The 22,338-nt window shown below is 42.3% G+C and overlaps 2 protein-coding genes across 4 annotated transcripts; both read left to right on the plus strand.

The window, feature by feature from the left end:
* Positions 1-1,490: 1,490 nt before the first annotated feature.
* Positions 1,491-13,868, plus strand: LOC127323708 (prolycopene isomerase 1, chloroplastic). Of its 2 annotated transcripts, none has more exons than XM_051351829.1 (11): positions 1,491-1,544; positions 8,332-8,858; positions 8,954-9,185; positions 9,355-9,465; positions 9,704-9,757; positions 10,003-10,290; positions 11,187-11,378; positions 11,962-12,120; positions 12,213-12,449; positions 12,692-13,031; positions 13,529-13,868. In XM_051351829.1, exons 1-10 carry the CDS (start codon positions 1,506-1,508, stop codon positions 13,004-13,006), a joined length of 2,154 nt encoding a protein of 717 aa, XP_051207789.1. In that variant the 5' UTR covers positions 1,491-1,505; the 3' UTR covers positions 13,007-13,031; positions 13,529-13,868. The 2 variants fall into 2 exon arrangements, with proteins under 2 accessions (XP_051207789.1, XP_051207790.1); XM_051351830.1 differs by having other exon boundaries at positions 13,533-13,868.
* Positions 13,869-14,585: 717 nt separating this feature from the next.
* On the plus strand, positions 14,586-19,994 carry LOC127323710 (shaggy-related protein kinase kappa). 2 transcript variants are annotated; one of them, XM_051351832.2, is made up of 13 exons: positions 14,586-14,878; positions 15,291-15,585; positions 15,885-15,977; positions 16,063-16,122; positions 16,210-16,482; positions 17,401-17,475; positions 18,323-18,379; positions 18,526-18,666; positions 18,742-18,792; positions 18,878-18,973; positions 19,168-19,251; positions 19,395-19,497; positions 19,609-19,994. In XM_051351832.2, the coding sequence occupies exons 2-13, from the start codon at positions 15,427-15,429 to the stop codon at positions 19,695-19,697; spliced, it is 1,281 nt and encodes a 426-aa protein (XP_051207792.1). In that variant the 5' UTR covers positions 14,586-14,878; positions 15,291-15,426; the 3' UTR covers positions 19,698-19,994. The 2 variants fall into 2 exon arrangements, with proteins under 2 accessions (XP_051207792.1, XP_051207793.1); XM_051351833.2 differs by lacking the exons at positions 14,586-14,878; positions 15,291-15,585; positions 15,885-15,977; positions 16,063-16,122 and having other exon boundaries at positions 16,315-16,482; positions 18,868-18,973.
* The last annotated feature ends 2,344 nt before the right edge of the window (positions 19,995-22,338 follow it).

Consider the following 22,338-nt stretch of genomic DNA (forward strand, 5'->3'; position numbering starts at 1 on the left):
CTTAGCACGAATTCAAGTCTCAGGTTGTACTGCTAGAATGAATTCCCTCGTGGATATCAACCTTTTGTTTCAATGAATTGCTATGTAGCTTGATTGACGAATAGACTGAAGTTATTTACTCCATCGTCAATGTGAGTACCACACTATGTTCTCCAAGATATGATGTGCCCAGTTTCTTATTTTCCATGTATTTAAGACATGGTATTTGTCCGTTTTATTCAACCACCTCTGATTTTTGTACCTTAGTTCAGATTTGTTCGGTAAAGTTCTCCAAGATTCAGCTGTGTTGCACCAATTCCAGGTTAACAAAGTTAATCTATAATTATTTTCTCGCTTGTGTTTACTTCAAATGCATCCATATTGTCTTGTCCACTTATGTGCATTAACTATACTGAAAAGTATGGTTCTATGAATAACTGCAGCTAGCATCTCATACACTCTTATGCCCATACACTATAGTTTTCCAATTTATCAAGGTGAGCAGCCATGCTCTAAAATTTAGAAAATCGGGATTTTTTTTTTGGCATGGAGATAATGCTCCTTTGCTTGTTCCGTCTTTTATTAATTGTGAAATACTACATATGCTAGAGAAGGGCCCAAGCGACTCCAAAGCTATATTATTGCTCGGTAAAATCCCAATTACAATTGTTGATTGATTGCTTCTGAGACTTGTAGCATCGGAGTGTGATGTATATGGAGTGGCATGATGCGGAAAGCGGGGAGGCGAGGGTTATAACGGGAGCAACAAGATGGAGGGGTGCAACGAGTGGGGAGACATGTTGTTAAGAACCGGAAAGGCTGACAGCTTGGAGATGGCCTGGTGATGCGGTGGTTGGTAGGGAGCGCAGCTTGGCGGTGTGGTAGTTGGCATAGAGCGCGTAGGCTGGTTGAATTAGGGATTTGGGGACAGAGTGGTTAGTGTGGTTTTTGAGGCATTCGTTAGCTAATTCGATTCGAAGCAAACATTGATTTATTCTTTCAATTATTGTAATCCAGATTTTTTTCTTCTTTTCTTTCCTATTGTTTTTATTTAGAGAACAAATGTTTTGAAAATTTGAGGAATGTTGTCGCATCTCTCTCTTGGTTATTTTACTTTCGTAAATTCTGCTATAATCCATTTTTATTTTCTTTCCAGAAAAGCCCACCTCAATGCTACATGAATCCATCAACTTTATTTTAAGTGGTTGTGGCTGTGAGTTGGGAATGTATTTCTATTAAGTTGGTGCATGTGCGCAGTGGCGGACCCAAGATTTTCATAAAGTCTGGACACATTAGTTTCTGTGGTGGATTGGAATTGGATGGATAAGCTTGCTCTGCTCCCCTCGGGCTCTAACATGATGTTAGTTTCTGTGGTGGATTGGAATTGGATGGATCAGCTTGCTCTGCTCGCCGTGCTGCAAGGATCGAGGGTCTGGCGCGGTCTTAACGCACAGAATGCTGGTGATGCATTTTGGGCCGTTGCGACATGAACACCTTCTTCCTGCTGCTTCAGCCCCTTCCCTTCCATGCACTACAAAAATTGGATCGGGAATTCAAGTCTTCGGGTAAAGCTCTCTGTAAACTATCCCATTTTCTTTACATATATAGTTGCGTGCATGATAGAATAGGGATCATGAAAATGGATGCAATTGGACGAAGCAGTAGCTAGCATTAGTTTTATTCTTGGGAAGATTAGATTCAAGAATAATTGGTTTGGAAGTTACCAATCAGAGGCTATTTATTCGTAGATGCAACGAAATAGATTCTAGATTATATTATACAGGGTTATGCATAGGAAGTCTACTGTTATTTATAGGCAGATAAGGTCTTGTTTTTGTTTTCTGGTTATTCTATTTTCTACCAACTTGTTGTCATAACAAAGAGGGATGAGAGAGAAATGAGGAGGAGGCAAAGAAAATACTATTGTCCCCTTGCTCGGCTTGCACTATCCAAAATCCAGAAAACTTTCTCTGCTTGCACTATCAGAAATCTAGAAAAAATAAGCCAAATTGTGAAGACCATGGCAACAATAGAAATCACAAAAAAGTAGGTGTTACCTATAAAAAATCCAAGGATTCATTCACTCTAGATTTTACAACGTTGATTTTATTTTTTCCGTACACCTGAGAATGGTAGCCAATCATACAACCAAAATGAGTTGCATATAGCATTTCATATATTTGACGCTTATAACTAATAATAATGGAATATCTGATGTAGCATAAATTTTGTTTGTTATAATTAAGTCTATTAGTTTCATACATATGTTTTTTTTCCGACTAATTGGATAAATTTGTTGAGCCGTGGCGGAGCACGGGTATTCAACTAGTTCTGAGTAATTTTTGGTTAAACATTTATACTATGTAACATGATCTTTGGTTGTCAAATTTTTTTTTTCCGATAAAGAATGCTTTATTACTTTAAGAAGCAATTACATCCAGCCTCTGCATAACCAGGATGCACACAGCCGTTTTGTTGTCTCAAGTCCAAAAGAATAAATAATAAAAACTAAGCGAGATACATATCGGAACGATGAGTCATATAACGCATAAGGTGTAGGTGGGGCATCTATCCGTAGATTATGCTGCCACCCATGTAGGAAAAAAGTATCCCTCGCCGTAGCCTCCAACCGTGTACAGACCTCCGTAAATAGGTCTCGGTTCTCCACTCTCTGAAGAGGTAACCATGAACGGAGAATACATGTACATCTGTAGATGACCTGCAACAAAGAGCAATTTTTGTCATTAAATATCTTGTCATTTCTACATAGCCAAAGCGCCCAGATAACTGCTAGCGCCCCCACCCTAAGAAGCATCTTAAGCCTTGAATCTATACCATGAAGCCAATTGCCAAAGACATTGGCGACACTAGTTGGAGGATACAGGGTAGACGCTACTTGGATGACTGACCATATAGATCTCGCGAACTGGCACTGGAAGAATAAGTGTTTGATTGTTTCGTCCTGATGACAAAAAACACACCATGTATTTCCATGCCAATTCCGCTTAACAAGATTGTCTTTGGTGAGAATAACCCCACGACGAAGATACCATCCAAATATTTTAATTTTTAATGGTATCTTCATCTTCCAAATCTTCTTATTGCTATCAACTGGTAAATCAGAAAGAAGGATCGCATTGTAGAAAGATTTTACGGAAAAAGTACAATCTACATGAAGGTTCCATCTAAATTAAATGCAGTTCGGGCGATAAATGAATATCTCCGAGCCGTTGAATTAGGGTATTCCATGCCACAAGTCTTTGTCCAAGTAAAACCCGTCTGAACGTCACATTCGGAGGTGAGGTAGCCATTACAGTAGCAATGGTATCACCTTGTCGACGAGCAATCCTATACAGAGCAGGATACTGTTCACTTAAGGGTGCATTGTCTAGCCAAGCATCTTCCCAGAACCGTATTTGTGCTCCATTCCTGATTGAGAAAGTACCATGGCGAAAGAATACATTTTTTGTCGTCATAAGACCAGCCCAGAAGTGAGAATCCCCAGGTTTCCAAAGCACTTGGGATAGTGTCTTCGAACCGATATACTTTCTCCGAAGAATAGTTTGCCAAGTCCCATCCTCGGTAAGTAGCTTAAACAGCCATTTACCCAGTAGAGCTGAATTCTTGACCTCCAGGTCATGAACTCCAAGCCCTCCTTGACTTTTGGGACTACAAACTATACTCCACTTAACCAGCCGATATTTCTTTTTCTCGCTGTCCCCTTGCCAAAAGAATCTGGATCGATAGTAATCGAGTTTATGCAGAATTCCTTTCGGTAGGATGAAGAATGATAACATATACAGTACCATATTTGTGAGTACCGAATTAATGAGTACCAATCTTCCTCCCAGGGACAACAATTTACCTTTCCAACTACTAAGGCGTTTTTGTAATCTTTCTTCCACTAATTTCCATTCCGCGATTGTAAGTCTCCGATAATGAATCGGAATACCCAAATAACGAATAGGAAATTGGCCTTGCCCGCACCCAAACAACTCTGTATACAGAGCCGTATCGTTTTGGGCATCACCGAAACAGAACAATTCGCTTTTATGGAAATTGATTTTCAATCCTGACAACTGCTCAAAAGCCGCCAAAATTAATTTCAGATTTTGAGCTTTTTGAAGATCATGATCCATAAACAGAATTGTATCGTCGGCATATTGAAGTATAGATAAATCACCATCAACCAGATGTGGAATCACTCCGCACACCAAAATCCTTACGCAACTGTTCAAAATTTATTAATGGGACAAACCAATGTTCATTTCACCCAGCTACAATTAATAAGTAAAGGACAATTTCTTTTCGTGGAATCATGTTGTACATTTATTTTCACCCAGTTGCCTGATACCATATATACCCACAACAACATCCAATGGCCTATATATCCCCTTCACTTTTCAGCTGCTGATTTTGTAGTCCACACTCCATGTTTGTATCTTAGCATTAGTATGATAGATTTAGCACAAACCAAGAAAATCTAGACGATCAATTATACAATATGTCGATACTACATGTATTGAGTGCTAAATATTGGTTTCTGATCATTGTACAATATGTCGATACTACATGTATTGAGTGCTAAATATTGGTTTCTGATAAAAAAAAAACAAGATAGAGTGCTATATATGAGAATGGAAGGCATCGGGTGAAAGCCTACAAAAAGTTTATGTGCACCGTCGCGTATCTCATCGGAACAAGCTAGTTAGATCTAAGCTGTGTTTGGTCCCTGTTGTAGCGTGTGTTTGATGTGGTAGAATACTTGGTCGAATAACACGTGTTACTCGCTACTGCCACAGTGGAAGGTGCGGTGTTGTCAGCTCGTAAGGATTTTGGTGTGCAACTTCTAGCTAGCTTTGAAGTAGCTTCGAAGTAGCTTTGATGTGCCTTCGAAGTAGCTTTGATGTAATTTTTGCTCGGTTTTGTATTGGCTGGAAAGAAAGAACTTACATACCAGGTGATAAGAAGAAAGCTGAAGAACTCACACTTTCGCATTCACATAAACTAGCGAGTACACACCTTATGGCATCTCCCCAACCATTGTGTCAGTCACGCGCTTTGTTCCCGATCCCCAACCACAGTACCCACCGCTCGCGGCGCCACCTTCGTTTTGACTGTGGGGAAGACCAGCATGCTCACGCGTCTGAAACGCTATGACCGAGCGGCTCGACCCAACGTTGATGACATGCGAGACCGGTGGACATGGGCACGTGGAACGGTGCGTAGGGCGAGGAATCTCGTGCCACGATCTCCCGTGAGAACCCACACATGACTATGACTTAGCCATGCCACGTTGAACGTTGGCCGGCCCCAGCACACGATGGAACTGGATCCTCATGCGCTCCAAAATGACCCCATCGAGCGTGCCTAACCAGCTTCCATGAAGCTAGGGTCCAGCATGTGTGGATGCCCATCGTCCAACGACGAGGGCAAGAGACCGCGCGTGAGCGACAACTGCGACGGGGAATCTCGCGACCGATCACGCAGTGCGACCGTGAGACATGGCTTTGTCGCGATGGCTCCATGTGTGTTCCTAGGCTCACCATCGGACAACACGCTACTTTCGGGGAGACGAGGTTAGCCAAAATCGTCGAGACTTTTAGCAACTCTTATTTACTTTGAGCTGGGCACTACAATTTCTAGAGGTGATGTGTGTTGGTTGTTTTGATCATAAAACTATATTACATCTTTATTGTAAAACTGTAATATATAGAATTACCTTTCAAAGAAGTTTTTAATCTATTTCAAACAAAAAAATCCACTGACATGTACCCTTTTAGAAAAATCCAATATTTTCCTATGATGCACTCAAATCATCATGTAGGATTTACAAAACCATGACAATGTTGTGTCTTTTTACTGAGTTGTTGGAAGTTGTGCATCAAATAAAGCTCTAATCACTTACGTGCTTAGATAATTGAAGATAACCTTCGTGCTAGTTCAAGCCTTTGGGTAAAAAATTTCCTCATGTGTAGTTCCTCAAAGCTATTATGGTTGTAATGATTTTTTTTTCTCGAGTAACCTTTATCGGCCAGTCAGTTGTTTCATTGTGACATGTGTATATGTATCAATACTGAAATTGAGTATTATTATTCATGTTTATATTGATTGTTAGAAATGAAATAGTTTATGCCCAGGTCTCAATTGTGAATAAAACATACCTTCACATGGGAACTTTCATCTTTTACAAGATTTTTGTAAAGATAAAAGGCATCACATGTCCAACTTTAAATTAATAAAGTCACAAGGTTTTGACACGAATTATACTTACACGAGATGAGACAGTGACCATGTCCTCTCTTCTGCCACCCTAGTGCATCTACCTTGAGCTTTGTGTGATTTAATTGACTTGTGAGAAAACCATATTTTTTTTAACCCGGACCCAACACCTAAGTGTCTTAGATGTGGTACATATGGTGTATGTTATTTGACTCATTTTCTCCATAGTTTAAAATAGCTGGCTACGGAATTTAGTTATGATATTTTCATAAGCTAAAATAGCGGGCTAATGTATTTAGAAGTGATATTTTCAAAAGGTAAGAAAGGCTATAGCAGAACTATAGTAGGCTAATCCATTTATCATTCCTTCAAAAACATGGGAAATTTGTGTCATATTTTGCCAAAAATAGAGGAAAACTATGTCTCAAACATGATTTGAGCTACAACTCATTTTAGCGTACAACGCAGTTGAACGGATATTCATAAAACATGAAATAAAAAGGAGCGGAAATTCAGAAAACATGATATTTACTGGCTAAATATGGGCTAATGACGATAAATATGGCTATAGCGTGCTATTAGCAGATTTTCTAATTTAGCCTAGAAATGTCGCAGCCGTAGCAAGAGATGTCCCAAGAGGCTATAGCTAGACTATAGCCGGGCTAGTCGACTATTTAAAACTTTGATTTCTTCACCCACTCGTACTCACATGCAGTTCATGAAATTTTTACTGCAATAAGAATTATCTAGTTGACTGGGGCGTTCCCGTGTCTTTAACTCTTAATGGTTGCACCTTCGATTGAATGCACTATATATGTTTATCTTCCACCATTAGAACTGGAAGAGCTCGTATCCATGCTTAGCAGTTCTAACTTTCATTTGTATATTAGGTGGAACCGATGTCACTTTCCTTTCTAGCCTGAGAATATGTACCATGGTCTTGATTGTTACTCCCTCTGTTCCATTCTATAGTGCATATTGTTTTTTGGCACGAAAATTAGCGCAAGAGTATTTTTTACACAAGACCCCTAGCGTAACGATTTGAGATCAACGTAAAATTTGGGAAATCCATATCTTCCTAACTAACCATAATAATTTTGGGAGCTGAACGATTTGGGAGCTGAACGGGGAGGGGTAATTGAAAAAAGCTAAGCTACAACCTTATATTCTGAAACAAATACCAAAAATCTATAGGCACTATAGAAAGGAACGAAGGGAGTATAATTTATAGATGGACGTACCATTTTTCATCTCACCCACGCATACAATTTTTTTTTTTGAGAATGACACCCACACCTACAATTAATAAGTAACATTGTGTACATTATTTCCTCAAGCACATTCCCCGCTACCATATATACCCGGAACATCACTTACCAATATACTTGTTCACTTGTGATCTAGAATTTTGTGTATTTTACAACCACGTTTGTATCTCATCATCAATATAATTCTTTAGTATACACGAGGGAAGCAAGATTACTAAATACAAGAGCATGTCAGCACTACATGTACTGAATGATAATTATTTGTTCATGAGAAATAACATGAAGAAGTGCGATGAGAATGGAAGGCATCGGGAGAAATCATACAAGATCTGAATTGCCAGTGAGTATGAATGTCAATGAGATTGTACATGTTTGCAACCAACTTATGTCAACTGTCTGTTATCACCATTCGTAGTGAAGTATCTCTAGGTGATCTTTGGTTGCTCCAAGTCCATGAAGGTGATGCGATACAATCCAACTCACAATATTGCACACACTATCATCTACGAACAAGGGGACTCAAGGGGCACTCTTACGGGCTCGTAAATAGTTAGTGTGAAAGTACTAGCCGCCAACTCCGAAGATGTCGCCCACGCCATCGATGTACCTTTGAGAATGTACATACTTGCTTTTTTTTTGCTCATTTTTGTATTTATTAACAAGAATGCGTCTCCGAAAGCCTCGTGTTGTTCCAAGTGATAGTCCAAATGCATCAATTTCTAAATATGTGCTTTTTCTTGTATGTTAAATATATATATCTGCATATTCCAATTCATGCACCACAAACTACTCGTCATACGCATCTGCAAGAACATGTACACATTTGCAAGATTTCTTTCAACATTTTTTTTTTGAATGACAGCAGGAGAGCTGCTATTTCATTTCAATAGAGGGAAAGACGGATACAAAGAAGGAGGTCAAAAAAGGACCAACCTTGAAGAAAAGAAAGAACATACAATTTCTTTCAACATTAGACTGCGACCAATTTTGTTCTTCGATCAGTAGATTTCGTTCAGTTCTCGGTACCAAACCAGGTGAGGGGAGAGCGGCCGGCGACGCGCCACGTGTCCCCACCCGCTGCCTCACTCACGGGCTCTGCTCCCACCCAAATCCAGGCTTCCACTCGCGCCGCGACACCTCCGCTTCACCGGCGACGAGGCCGACCGCCGACCGGCGACCGCTGCCGATAATGGCTTCCGCCGCACTGGCCTCCCCCGCGCTGCACCCTCCGCCGTGCCGCCACCGCACCTCTCGCGCGCGCCCAGCATCCGCCGCCAGCGCTCCAGTGCCGCGATTTCTCGGCACCGCCGCCGTTCCAGTGCCGAGCCGTGTCGGCGCCGCCGCGCGCTGCCGGGCGGTCGCCGCCCCCGCCGGGCCCTCGGCATCCGGGTACGTACGACTCCACCACTCACCCCATCTTCTCGCCGTTAGAACCACGCGAGAGCGCGCCAACCAAGCAAGCACTACTAATCATCGTCGTTCAGGGTTGCGGAGAAACCGGAGGCGGACGTGGTGGTGATCGGCAGCGGGCTCGGGGGCCTCTGCTGCGCGGGCCTCCTCGCGAGGTACGGCCTCGACGTGGTGGTGCTCGAGAGCCACGACCGCCCCGGAGGCGCCGCCCACTCCTTCGACGTCAAGGGCTTCCACTTCGACTCCGGCCCCTCGCTCTTCTCCGGATTCCAGTCCAGAGGGCCCCAGGCCAACCCCCTCGCGCAGGTCATCCTTCCTTCCTTCATCCCTCTGCAAATAAACAACAGATGCAAACAGCACATTTTGTTGGGGGGTTTTTTCAGGGATTTTTTTTGGCTGTAGTCTGTACTGAACTACTACTAACTATACTGAACTATATCTGTTGCAATGCGATGATGATTCGATCGGCCTGCAGGTCCTCGACGCGCTAGGCGAATCGGTTCCGTGTGCCTCGTATGACTCGTGGATGGTACATGTCCCTGAAGGCCAATTCGAGTCACGGATAGGGCCAACTGATTTCCTCAAGGTTCACTTCACTTTTAGCCTGTACCCTTTGTTAATTTGCAGTGGATTGTTCTGGTATGCACTGTAATGATGGTTCCTGATTGGTCTGTGGGCTGAAATGTGCTAATAATCATGACCACTGCTTATAATTGACTGGCATTTTCCCTAGTAACTGTAGTAGTGCTGTGTCACATCTGTCTGATGCTTAGTGGTACATTTTCTTTGTAGCCGGATGCTATGGTAATATGTAATTCTTGCAGGACCTTGAGACGTATGTTGGCCTTGATGCAACCCGGGAGTGGCAAAAGCTTCTAGTGAGTTCCCTATACTCGATATTCAGTTTCTTAAGAGAAGTATTTTTCAACTGTACCTAGACACACTGAACCGCTGAAAAACACATGATGCCTGGTGGGCCTTCTTTGTGCTCTTTGAATAGCATGTACAATTATCATGTAAATTTCTGCAAATATCACTGTTCAAATTTGAGCCCAAAATTAGTTTACGTTAATGTTATGTCTTCTGATAACCTGTGCTGATATAATATTGAAAACAATCTCAGGATGCAGTTCTTCCTATATCTGCAGCTGCGATGGCTTTGCCTCCACTTTCCATTCGAGGTGATTTGGGCATTCTTTCCACAGCAGCCGGTCGATATGCCCCTTCTCTGTTGCAGTCCTTCATAAAAATGGGGCCTCAAGGAGCTCTAGGCGCTACAAAACTTCTACGACCATTCTCAGAGATCGTTGATTCACTGGAACTGAAAAATCCCTTCGTTCGCAACTGGATCGACCTCCTGTGCTTTCTACTTGCAGGAGTGAAATCTGACAGTGCTCTTTCTGCAGAAATGGTAAGCTAATAAATTTCCAACAGGTTCATTTTTGTGTTTATCCCAATCCCAACATTTTTTGCATTGCATCAAAGCTGCACAATATTAAACCTGCAACAAATGATAATTGATACCAAAATGCAGAATGTGTATCATGTGACCAAACCCAGGATTCTTGCATTGTACTCAATCTATGTCCAGAAAACCACATCCATGAAAGTGAACTGTATTACAACAATGTGTAGTGCGAATCAAATAAGCTAAATAAGTTACTGCACGCTGTATTTATTTGAGTCTGTTCATGGATCTTGCTTGATGGTAAGAACCATTGTTGGGTAAAACACATGCAACATTGCCATCCTTCCATAGGGTGATATAACTGTTCCGCTGATGTTGCATGTGATATATGGCTACTTGCCCTTAACAATCAGTGCACCTAACCTTGAGATAACCTTGCTGTTACTGTAGGGCCATGTTTTGGGACATATACTGATTACTGTCATGGTACCCTAAACCACTCATTGCAGTTCCTGTGGTAGTGATTGTATTTTGTACTGTAAACCATTTCTATAGGTTGCCAGTACACTTTCCCAGTTGTGGATGGTAGTGACTGCTACAGGAATTATTACAGTGCCTTTGTTGTCTTGTTGGTATCATGCTCAATGGCAAATGGACGTCTAGATACTTTGGATCTAAACCACTCAATGCTCAATGGCATTTGAACCATGGGCTTTTGTAACTTGTAAGAGTGAGACTTATCTTTTCCATATCAATCAACCTTTACCTCTAAGAATTGGTGGCTCTGCTGAACTCCCCCATGGCTCTGCTGAACTCCCCCTTCAAATATGCCTAGATACTTTAAAATATATATAATTCTGAAGTTTTATGTTCATCATTTGGTCTAACTACAATATCAGGTTTATATGTTTGCAGAATGGTACAAACCAGGATGCTCGCTTGAGTACCCTCTGGGCGGAAGTGGAGCAATCATAGATGCCCTTGTACGAGGTATCGAAAAGTTTGGTGGAAGACTTGCTCTTAATTCTCACGTGGAAAAGATTTTAATCGAGAATGGTCGGGCTGTTGGTGTCAAGCTACGAGGTGGACAAGTAAGCAGACCCAGAGGATATTTTATTGCCAAAATATAAAATAAAATATTACCTCATGGGAATGATCAGCTAGTCATACCTCTCTGTGATGAATGAAATTTGCATTTTCCTCGTAAAAGCTAGAAGAGAGCAAGAGTGCTATGACATGAGCACACCCAATACTAGTAATGATTAGTAAGGCTCTGATTCTGATGACATATGGTTATCATATCAAGTATGGCATGTTTCATAATATCTTTATCCTTATAGATGCCAAAAAATTCTTCAATCAGATGGTACAGTGCACAATAGGCAATACTATATATTATCTTTTCCAAGCAAACTAAGTGGTGCCTTCTGTACTAAATATCCTATTTAGATTAGGCCTTGCCACTTTTCCAGTAGTGGCAGACCATGGAAATCTTGTAGGCCTAGATGATCTTGTTGTCTTATGCATCTGTTTTCGTGTGTCATGATTGTGCAACATATCATTTTTGGTCACAAGATGGCAGCCTTTTCCTCTTGTATTGAGAGTTTCATCATGCTACCTATGGTTTGAAGATGCAGCTACTGAAATCTTATCAGGAATTTGTTCCTCTTGCAGATCGTACGTGCAAAAAAAGCGGTTGTTAGCAATGCATCTATGTGGGATACTTTGGATCTGCTACCACCAGATGCTGTCCCAAAATCATACCAAGATAAAGTGAAAGCAACTCCACAGTGTGATTCATTTATGCATCTCCACTTGGGCTTCGATGCAGAGGTTTTTTACATATGCTTGCCCCGAACAAATTATCTTTATATTTGGCTTACTTATGTTTTTTTTTACTGTAACCACCAATGTTACTGGAACAGAATGCTAGAGAAGACCTCGGGATCCATCATATTGTGGTCAATGATTGGAACAAAGGAGTTGATGGTGAGCAGAACGTTGTGTTAATATCAGTTCCTAGCGTTCTTGGAGAGGGCCTGGCTCCGCCTGGAAAGCACATCCTCCATGCTTATACACCAGGAACAGAACCTTTTGGTTTATGGGAAGGGCTTGACCGGAAAAGCGCGGAGTACCGAAGCCTGAAAGAAGAACGTTCTGAGGTACAACACATCAGAATTACTATTCTCTAGCTTTTCCCCCCTTATATCTTGGAATCAGCACCTAGAAATCGGTGCACTTCAACATCTTTGGAACTCCTTTTTCGAAAGTTCATCAAAAACCTCTTTTCTCAAAAGTTAAGCAAGGCATTGCCACACCTTTCTAGGAAAGGGCGCCTCCATTTACTGACTACGAGCTGCTGTAACCTGCTGTCTCGAGCAACTTTGTAATGCAAACTTTCCAGGTGATGTGGAAAGCCGTGGAGCTGGCCCTTGGCCCGAAGTTCAGCAGGGAGAAATGCGACGTGAAGCTGGTTGGCACGCCGTTAACGCACAAGAGGTTCCTCCGAAGGAACAAGGGAACCTACGGCCCAGCCATAAAGGCTGGAGAGGCGACGTTCCCGGGGCAGGCGACACCGATCCCCCAGCTGTTCTGCTGCGGCGACTCCACCTTCCCAGGGATCGGGGTGCCTGCGGTGGCGGCGAGCGGCGCGATTGTCGCCAACACGCTGGTGTCCGTGTCACAGCATTCGGAGCTCCTCGATGCTGTCGGGATCTGACCGTCTAACTGCAGAACATGTTCCGGTAAGTATACATTTAGCCAGCCACCCCTATTATACAGAATAAATTCGGGGTACTGAAACAGCACAAAATACATAGCCTTGGAGCTTTTCACGGGCATCACACTGATGCTCTGAAGGTTAAAAAAATATCATCCCCATTCCTCACATATAGTCCAGCTGTGAATCAGCTTCTCACAGTCACAGCAGTACAGCACACACACCAGCACTTTACAGTGACACACATATTCAAACCGAAGTTGTCGAAGTGCAGTATAGCATTTGACCCGGTCAGCGGGAGAGCACGCAGGGTCTCCATTGCATGATGTGGATGAACAGCGCGGCTATCTTTCCTTGGTGGACCTTTTGAGTGCTCCTTTCTGTTACGACCACTTGTTTCTTGTTGCCATTCTATCTTTTCGGGGCAAAGCAAAGGCATGTGGCTGCAGCTGCCTTTGTGTGTCTTTGCTTGCTTGCTTCAAGTATCATCACCTCAAGTTTGTTTCTTTGGTTGCGTTTCAGGCAGGCAGGCAGAGCTGTGGGTATGGGAGTACATACATACAGGAGAAAAGAAATCACGCGACAAATATCTCAGTACATACACAAGGAAAAGAATCAACATTTTTATGCAGTATACATACGGAAGAAATAGCATAGAAACCTATCAGCACATACAGAAAAGGAAGAAATAGCCATAGTTTCACAATGTATGTAATCTATCTGATGTTATACACAAAGGAACATGACCGAGTATGTAGACACAGGTGTTACAGTATATCTGTTCATTGCTGATTATTCAGGTATAAATATAATTTACATGGAGTTCCTATTCTCCGGCACTGATAGTGCTGCTCCTGACAAAGCTGTCTCCTGAAGCGAACCATACAATGCTGTATTGTTTCTACCGAAAGTTTTGTGCCACATGCAACCTTTTGGCCCTCTGCACTTACCATAATACCATGTACTGTTGGAACTCTGATCACCATGTGTTGGCCATTTAGAGTGGATGCTCTGTGCAGTTGGAGCCACAATTAAACTGGAAACTTATTTTAACAGCAGCATCTGCATGGTGAAAGCTGTGCTTTTCTAACTTTCAGAAATGTCCTTTGTACTACTCCCATGAATCCTTTTCATATTGTTAAGCAGTGTCTCATTTGAACTTCACCCTCAGCAAAACTAACACCGTTTCAATCAGTGAGAAAGTAATATTAAAAATTGACAGGAGTCACACCAAGAAAATGACAGAAGTTATACTAGAAAACCAAGATAATCCTCTGACATCACAAGTCACTCCCAGGTCAAGAAACACATCCCATCCATCAGTTAATCCAGACATTTTTCTCACTGCTAAATTGATTGCACCAAGCAAGCATTTGCCATATCCAAAGAACACACTAGAAAAATGCCTCAAATCAGAGGTGTCACCTCACCTCACATCCACAGCTATTCACAGTTGACACCCAATTTGTTTGTTCCTATATTTATTTAATAGTTTCCTATTTTTTTAGTTCACATGCCATCACCTCCTCCTTAATTATTTTTCTACTCCATGCCATTCCGTGCCAATTATTTTTCCAGAAAAGGAAAAGTTTGGAAGAGAGGAGGATTAGCATAGCAGCCAGCAGGCAGCAGCCCCTCCCCACTCACTCTCACTGAGACTCCCTCAGACCAGCCACCATTGCCTACTTGCTCCTGGGACAGCCACCCTGCTGACCATCTAGGTAGCGTGGCCCGGACTGAGCAGCCCTGCAAGAACAGTTCCTTGAGGAAGAAGAGTCGCGGGAACCGTGGAGCAGCGGCCGAGTGGCGGTGGCTTGATCTGCTCCGAAAATTTTCGATTCTTCGATCGATCTCTGCGCGGTTTGGTTCCAGGTACTGGTTCCTGGATTCTTTGATCCCACCAGAAAGAATACGTTCTTTTTTAGTGCTCGCGCCTGCCCGGTTTGCGGCTGTTTCGTCGAGGAATTGGATTCCGGATGGATCGTCTGGTTTATCTCGGAGGATCTTAGTCCAGTTCTGAGATTGATCCCTCGGGATTCGGAGTATTTTAATTCAGCGGATCTTCTTGGTCTGTGGGTGTGTGGAAATTCGGCTGATTTTTTTTTTCTTGGGGATGTCAGATGTGTACTCTGACTGAAAACTTATGAGCCTGCTACAAATTGTTTCCTGACTATTTTCCTGGGCATTTTACCAACCCAACTTATCAATCCTATCTTTGCTGGATTAGTTTCTTTGTTATACTCGAGATATCTCATATTAGAATTTGGTGCAAATGTTTATGCAGGTGATATTGAAGCAAATGGTGGCAGAGGGATGGCAGGCTGTTCTTCTGCTGGCAATGAAATGAGCCCTCTGCTGTCTGCAGACGCTGGCCTTGGTGATCTCCACTAATCCTTACTCCAATCAGTTGGGGCTGGGAGATGGCGTATTCAGGCCAAAGGCATGGCGGCGCTGGTGCCGGGAGCTCGTCACGGCAGGGGAGTGGCTTGAAGGGGCAGGCCAGCTCAGTTGAGTTCCTAGGGAGGGGGATGGTGGGAATGCAGCTGAGAGATGCCAAACCAGATGCTGATGATGAAAGGGTAGGTTTTGTTGGATGAGCAATCTATTGTTAATGAGCATATTTTAATCAACCATATTTTACAAGACATCTTCTTGCTTCAATCTGTCTGTTCTTCACTTTTTTGCATGTACTACCTGATCATTGCGTTGCTGCAAGCCCAAGTATGTGATTTGCATGTGTTCTAGATCCTACGAATGCATGGTTTCATGCTCTGGCTTTGCTATGTGATGGTTCATGTGTACTGCAAGCCTAGGAAAACTGTTGATCAGCTTTGCAGCTTGTTTTACTAAGGGAACAGACTCGTTTCTTCGTTTGCAGGACACTGAGCCAGATGTGGTTGCAGATTCCGGCGCTGAAGCTGGTCACATAATTTCGACCACAGTCCGTGGCCGAAATGGTCTGCCTAAACAGGTAGAGGCGATTCTACATTCATCTTTACAATCTATAACATTTCGCTGTGAAGCATAATTTGCTGATATGGTGATTAATGAAACAGTCGGTCAGTTACATCGCTGAACATGTGGTTGGAACTGGATCTTTTGGGGTTGTATATCAGGTAGACTTCAGACCTTTGCACCATGTAAACTGGTCTTTGCTCAACTGATTGTTGAAGGCATATAACTTTTTATCATCAACTCTTCAGGCCAAATGTCGAGAAACAGGTGAAATTGTTGCCATCAAGAAGGTTCTTCAAGACAAGCGATACAAGAACAGGGAGTTGCAAATTATGAATATGCTTGACCATCCCAACATTGTTGGTCTTAGGCATTACTTCTTCTCAACCACTGAAAGGGACGAGCTTTATCTCAATCTTGTCCTTGAGTTTGTTCCCGAGACAGTAAACCGGATGGCAAGACAGTACAACAGAATGAACCAACGAGTGCCCCTCATTTATGTCAAACTATACACGTATCAGGTCTGACCTGACTTGGCTGTTATTTTTCCAAATGATGTTGTGCTTTTCAGAATCGTCCCCAGTGTTTTTTAACGAAGAACATTTAAGTTTATTTTTTGCACTAGGCATACTTATTACCATAATTATCTACATGCTTTCATGTGGAGCTCTCGTTATACAGAATCCCTGATTTGGCTGTTATTTTTCCAAATGATGTTTTGCTTTTCAGAATCGTCCCCAGTGTTTTTTTAACGAAGAACATTTAGGTTAAATTTTTGGACTAGGCATACTTATTACCAAAATTATCTACATGCTTTCATCTGGAGCTCGTTATACATAATTTTGTTATTAAATTAGTATATTATATGTTTTCTACTTGGTTGCAGCCCTTTTTTGTCCTTGTGCCTGATAGTTGAGTACTGTATTGGGACCTATCTAGAACTTCAGATTAGTTAAAAGTAAAATAAAGTCAGATACATTCAAACGTACAACTGAGCAAGCCTGCCAGCCTGTCTTTGCATTTATGTTCTACATCTCTATTCCTATATTTTTAGTTAAGCACAAGGTGTTATTTTGTAAATATAGAGCAAACATGTGATGAGTCATGAGATGCTATCACATTTTTTGTGGTATTAGATGAAGGCTTTCTCTACAGACCAGAATACATTATCTACTGTATAACTGATGATTCACACATTAGTTAATCTTACTACATGCCATAATAGTGCTTAAATTTTTCTGGATATTGTTCTTGTGCAGATAGAATTTTAGTCAACGACTTCCACCATACATCTGTTTGCTCTTTGTAGTTATTGAAGTCATAAATATAATGTCTATGTCTCAACCATGCAACAAAATTGTTCCTTCAGTACATCATTAGTACTTAATGTGACTGTTACAAGTCATCTAATCATTTTTCTGTAATCTTGTTACTTGCAGATATGCCGAGCACTTGCTTATATACATAACAGTGTTGGCATCTGCCACCGTGATATCAAACCACAGAACGTTCTTGTGAGATTTTTTTACCTCCTTTTATATGCTTAATATGTCTACATATCTTTGACATATCATGTATATAACAACTGTGTCTGTGTGTTCAACTAAATGAAATATGCAAATATTGACATCAAAAAGTATTAGTCAGTTGAGAAGGTTCAAAATGGTGTTAGTGGAATCCTGGTTTACTTCACTTAAGATGTATTGGAATTTTTCATTCAAGAGTAGTGGGCAAGTGGCTTTTAGTATTTTTATCCTGTTCTGCTGAAAAATACTCCTGGCAAATCATCATGAAGTCATAATAACCTAGCCGTCTGTGGTGCATTTTTGCTCAAGAGAATGCTCATGTACTTTTTATTGCATACTTTTTATGATAAGGTGACACCATAAAAATAATAATTGTCCTCTTGTTATTCAAGTGGGAGTGTCGGACTGAATCTGTAGTTCATATGTATCCGAATATCATGATCATTGATTGGCTCCACACACCTGATATATGAAATCCAACAATTTGGAACTAAAATCATTTATCCGTATATGCTTTATTTAGTTTCCTGTGGCTGAGCCATCCCACGTGCATTGTTTGGTGCCTAGGCTACAGAAAATCATGCTGTTTTGTTTTCTGGATCACAAAAGAAGTTAAGGCCACATCAAACTAGGGTTATTTAAGCAGAGAAATCGGTGCATTTGAGCTATACTGCTATCTGGATCATAATCAACTATGCAGTGTGAACTAAATGAGGTTCCCGCAATACAAATATGAGCTTGCTTCCCTCTGAATTGTTTGCCTAGTTGAGCTTATTACTAATCTGTGAATAATCACTAATACATCTTTACTAACCTAGTAATCTTTCCAATGTAGGTTAACCCACATACACACCAGCTCAAAATTTGTGATTTCGGCAGTGCAAAAGTCTTGGTAAGTTATCTTCTATATACTAAGTAGAAATTTCAGAGTTTTGCTGATTTCTCATAAAACTTAGTAAGCTTTGTAAAAAAAGGTTTACACTTATATGCCGGTAACCTACCCAAGCATGGTGATTTCTGGACTGTTTTGATGTGCAGGTCAAGGGAGAGCCAAATATCTCCTACATATGCTCAAGATATTACCGAGCACCAGAACTCATATTTGGTGCAACTGAATATACTACTGCCATTGACTTATGGTCCACAGGCTGTGTCATGGCAGAGCTGCTTCTCGGACAGGTTTTGCTCATGCATATGATATGAGTCTTTTATGTTCACTCTGTACACCTGATCTTATAATATTCATCCATGCAGCCTCTTTTTCCTGGGGAAAGTGGAGTTGATCAGCTGGTTGAGATTATCAAGGTGAAATTTTGTATGGCATCTTAAACTGTTTTGACCTGCGATCTGTATTCTTTGCAATGACATGTTCAGTCATAGTGCCGTGCAGGTCTTGGGTACTCCAACAAGGGAAGAGATCAAGTGCATGAATCCAAACTACACGGAGTTCAAGTTCCCGCAAATTAAGGCTCATCCATGGCACAAGGTAATTTGCGTTATATGTTTGTCAAACAAAATTGATGCATGGTTGCTTGATCTTCACAACTGCTTCTGTTTGGTGCATAACTGACATACAAAATGGGAAGTAACTGTTCATCATGTATAAGCTCAGGCACAAAATTAAATCAACAAATTCGCTCATGATTCCTCTGTTACCTCAATAGTTTTACTTTTATCCAGGTTTTCCAGAAGAAGCTTCCACCCGAAGCGATGGACCTCGTTAGCAGATTCCTGCAATACTCACCAGATCTTCGGTGCACTGCTGTAAGGCCACACAATCATTTTATTTTATCGCTAAGCATTGTGCAAACTGATACCTTGTAGTTGAGAGATCCAAATACTCGTCAAGTTTGATAGTTAAACTATGTCAAGTTCTACTAAGTTCTAACCACGGAATCATTCTTCAGATGGAAGCCTGCATGCACCCGTTCTTCGATGAGTTGAGAGATCCAAATACTCGTCTACCCAACGGTCGTCCTCTTCCTCCTCTCTTCAATTTCAGATCTCAAGGTAGTTTAACTATACTAAAATAGACTAGCACCGGGAATTTTTCGCGCCCAAATCTTTCTGCATCTAAATTACCCTCAACTGAATCGATCCATTTTTTCGCGACGTTGGCAGAGCTGAATGGAATACCTCCGGAAGTCATCGAGCGCCTGGTTCCAGAGCATGCGAGAAGGCAGAATCTGTTCATGGCGCTCCGCACCTAAGTTTTCTTGTGTGGGTACTTCTTTCCTGCTGTTTGTTGTCCCGTGGGAAGCTTGTAAATTGAGGATGTAGCTTCTCCTTTTCCCTCTCCCTCTTTTTTGTTTGTTTTGGAGCTAGTTTTATTTGTGCAAGGTAGATTTGTACAAGGATGTGAGATTTGGGGGAACTTGAAAGAAGAGGGCTTGTGCTTGATTTGAGGCTTGTGAAAGTCCCTCTAATTCTTTGGAGCTTGTGTGCAGTAACAGTGCTTGGATGATGAGTTGACAGTGGTTTGATGGCGCAATCGTTTCTTCAGAAAATTTGGTTCCTTTTATTGTTTGGTGAATCAATACAAGTTGCGGTCCAGAAGGTGGAACAAATTCTTTTAGTGGTAGATGAGTTTTTTTTTTCTTTGAGAATTAGTGGTAGATGAAATCAAGTGATCAATCTAGAGATTTGGACAAGAATTTGGAGGCCCATCCCATTAGAGTAACTAAGCCCATACTCGCTGCGATTGGCCACAAAGTCCGGGTGTACAGTCGTTGCTGGCGATGAAACCATGTCCGTAGTCTCTTGACGAATACGCCTGTGTCTTCGTGGGTGGAGACGGCTTGGTTTTCTGGCTGCGAATTCGTTCTGCAGCATTTCTGGAAGATTCCCGTGGAGCAAGACCGTCCAGTGTATGTGCCTCGGCATGCTCTCTAGAGAAGTTCCTGGCGGGGAATCGCTGGACGCTGGCGGTGGCTGTTGCCGTCCGCCACCACCAGCGGGCAGCATCGTAGTCACACAGCTCGTCTCCGGCAGCACAAGTTCTATTTTGCTTTCCTGGGTGCTTTAATTGTGCATCATTTCCATATTTGCAAGAGAGATCTTCAAATTTTTCATTCCGAAATTTCGTCACGATTAACTTAGGAATTTTTTTTTTGCTTTAGTTTCTTCGGTCATAGGAGTATGGCGGTTGATGCTCCCAGGAGCATGGAAATCATTTTCGGTGAGATTTCATCGAAATTTATTAAATTTCAGTAGATCCTGAAATAATTAGCTTGTGGTCAAAATATTTCACACATTTTAGTGCTACATTAATTTAAAAACAATTAAAAATATTTCACAACTTTTTGGATATTTAAATGAATTTTGAGAGAAAATTTCTGCACTTCGGCTAAAAGGAAAACTGAAATCACTAAATCAGTGGCCGAAATATTTTCGAATCTAAAATTCCAAACCATGGCTAGGAGAACTGCCTCTCCTCTCGCCCCCACTTCCTTCCTTGAGGTGACACGGGGAAACCCTAGATCTCATCGGTGGACGCCATCCCCTAGCATCTCCACCCTCTCCCGATGTCACATGGAAGCTCCACCAGTCAAAGCCCGGGTGGTGATGGCGGTGGTAGGGTCTCTCTCCCTGGGCGGCGGTCCCCCTCAAGTGGAGTAGCAAGATCGCGGCACGGAGAGCGGCTCGACGAAGGTGCATGTGTGGGCTCTAGTTCCTCTTGGGGCGTTGCCCCTACGGGTAGCAGCTCCGGGCTCGGTCGGTAAGCACGGTATTTCACTCGCTAACCAAATATGTGGGAGGGACTAAATAGTTGCATACATCGAGTGAAATACACCAGGCAACCGTGGTATTTCACCTGGTAACTGCAGATATTTCACTCAAAGTGTGACTGGATACATCAAGATGCACGTGGTGGTGAACAGAGACAATGGATTTGAATTTTTTCTAATTTTATTAGTTAAACTTAAAATACCAACACAACGTAGATTTTAGACACCAAATCGGACTGGATGCATCAAAGGAGGTTCAAATTGTAACTGTGCTCTTGACTAAGCACACCACGGCGAGACGGTAGCCGATTGTGCGATACTGCACGATAAGCACCTCCAAACAATGATCAAGGTTCAAATCTATACCTAATAATAAAGGAGCTAAGGTTTCTGCCAAAATTTTCGTCCAACTTTTTATTAGACCGTTTTACCCTCCCACCAAATCCCATAATACTACATGTGCCATATACCGGTTCGTTTGTTATTTTTCTTATCCAATCTTCCTCCCGGCCAACCCGTGAGAGGGAGGCTAACGCGCGGCCCTGAGAGGACAGGCTCGCGGAATCAAAGCCCACGAGCGTCTCGCCCTGTCCAGAACTACCTCGGGCTCATCTCCTCCGGGCTTATCTCCACTACGCCATGGAGGAGAACCAGAAGAACGACCCGCTTCTGAATAGTCCCACATCGCTCGCCTATGTCGAGTTCCACCCGTTTATATGGCTAAGTTTTCTGGGTTATAACAAGTTGACTTGAAACAACAATCATCTGCAAAGATGGAGCGCGGGAATTGAACCCTGCTGGGGGGCCGGATTAAAGAAGGGAATTAAGCGAAGGAAAGGAATCCGGTACAGAGAAGTTGGTAAAGGAGCGGAATTATTAAAGAGGGAAATTAAAGAAACGGATTAAAGGAGGAAATTTGCAAGCCGGTGGCATGAGGACGACGAATTTGGGAAAAGAAGGACCGGGCGCGGACATCCCGGCGCGAGCATGGGTGGGGGTGGAAGGGGAAGAATGGGCGAGGAGAGAAGAACCAGGCATCAGTGGAGGCGCGTCTTCGGTCGCGGTCGGGGGAATCGATCTTGGAGTCGGGTCGCGTTGCTTGCTGCTGGTGCGCATCTGGCGG

The sequence above is a fragment of the Lolium perenne genome, chromosome 4 (genome assembly GCF_019359855.2).
Source record: "Lolium perenne isolate Kyuss_39 chromosome 4, Kyuss_2.0, whole genome shotgun sequence".
Lineage (NCBI taxonomy): Eukaryota > Viridiplantae > Streptophyta > Magnoliopsida > Poales > Poaceae > Lolium > Lolium perenne.

Excerpts from the sequence above, each read along its gene's own strand:
- LOC127323710 (XM_051351832.2), top strand. The coding sequence starts at position 15,427 with ATGGCGTATTCAGGCCAAAGGCATGGCGGCGCTGGTGCCGGGAGCTCG. Across the intron at positions 18,380-18,525 it reads TCGGCAGTGCAAAAGTCTTG|GTCAAGGGAGAGCCAAATAT; the intron begins GTAAGTTATCTT and ends TTTGATGTGCAG. Across the intron at positions 18,667-18,741 it reads CAGAGCTGCTTCTCGGACAG|CCTCTTTTTCCTGGGGAAAG; the intron begins GTTTTGCTCATG and ends TCATCCATGCAG.
- LOC127323708 (XM_051351829.1), top strand. The coding sequence starts at position 1,506 with ATGCACTACAAAAATTGGATCGGGAATTCAAGTCTTCGG. Across the intron at positions 9,466-9,703 it reads GGCCAACTGATTTCCTCAAG|GACCTTGAGACGTATGTTGG; the intron begins GTTCACTTCACT and ends TAATTCTTGCAG. Across the intron at positions 11,379-11,961 it reads TCAAGCTACGAGGTGGACAA|ATCGTACGTGCAAAAAAAGC; the intron begins GTAAGCAGACCC and ends TTCCTCTTGCAG.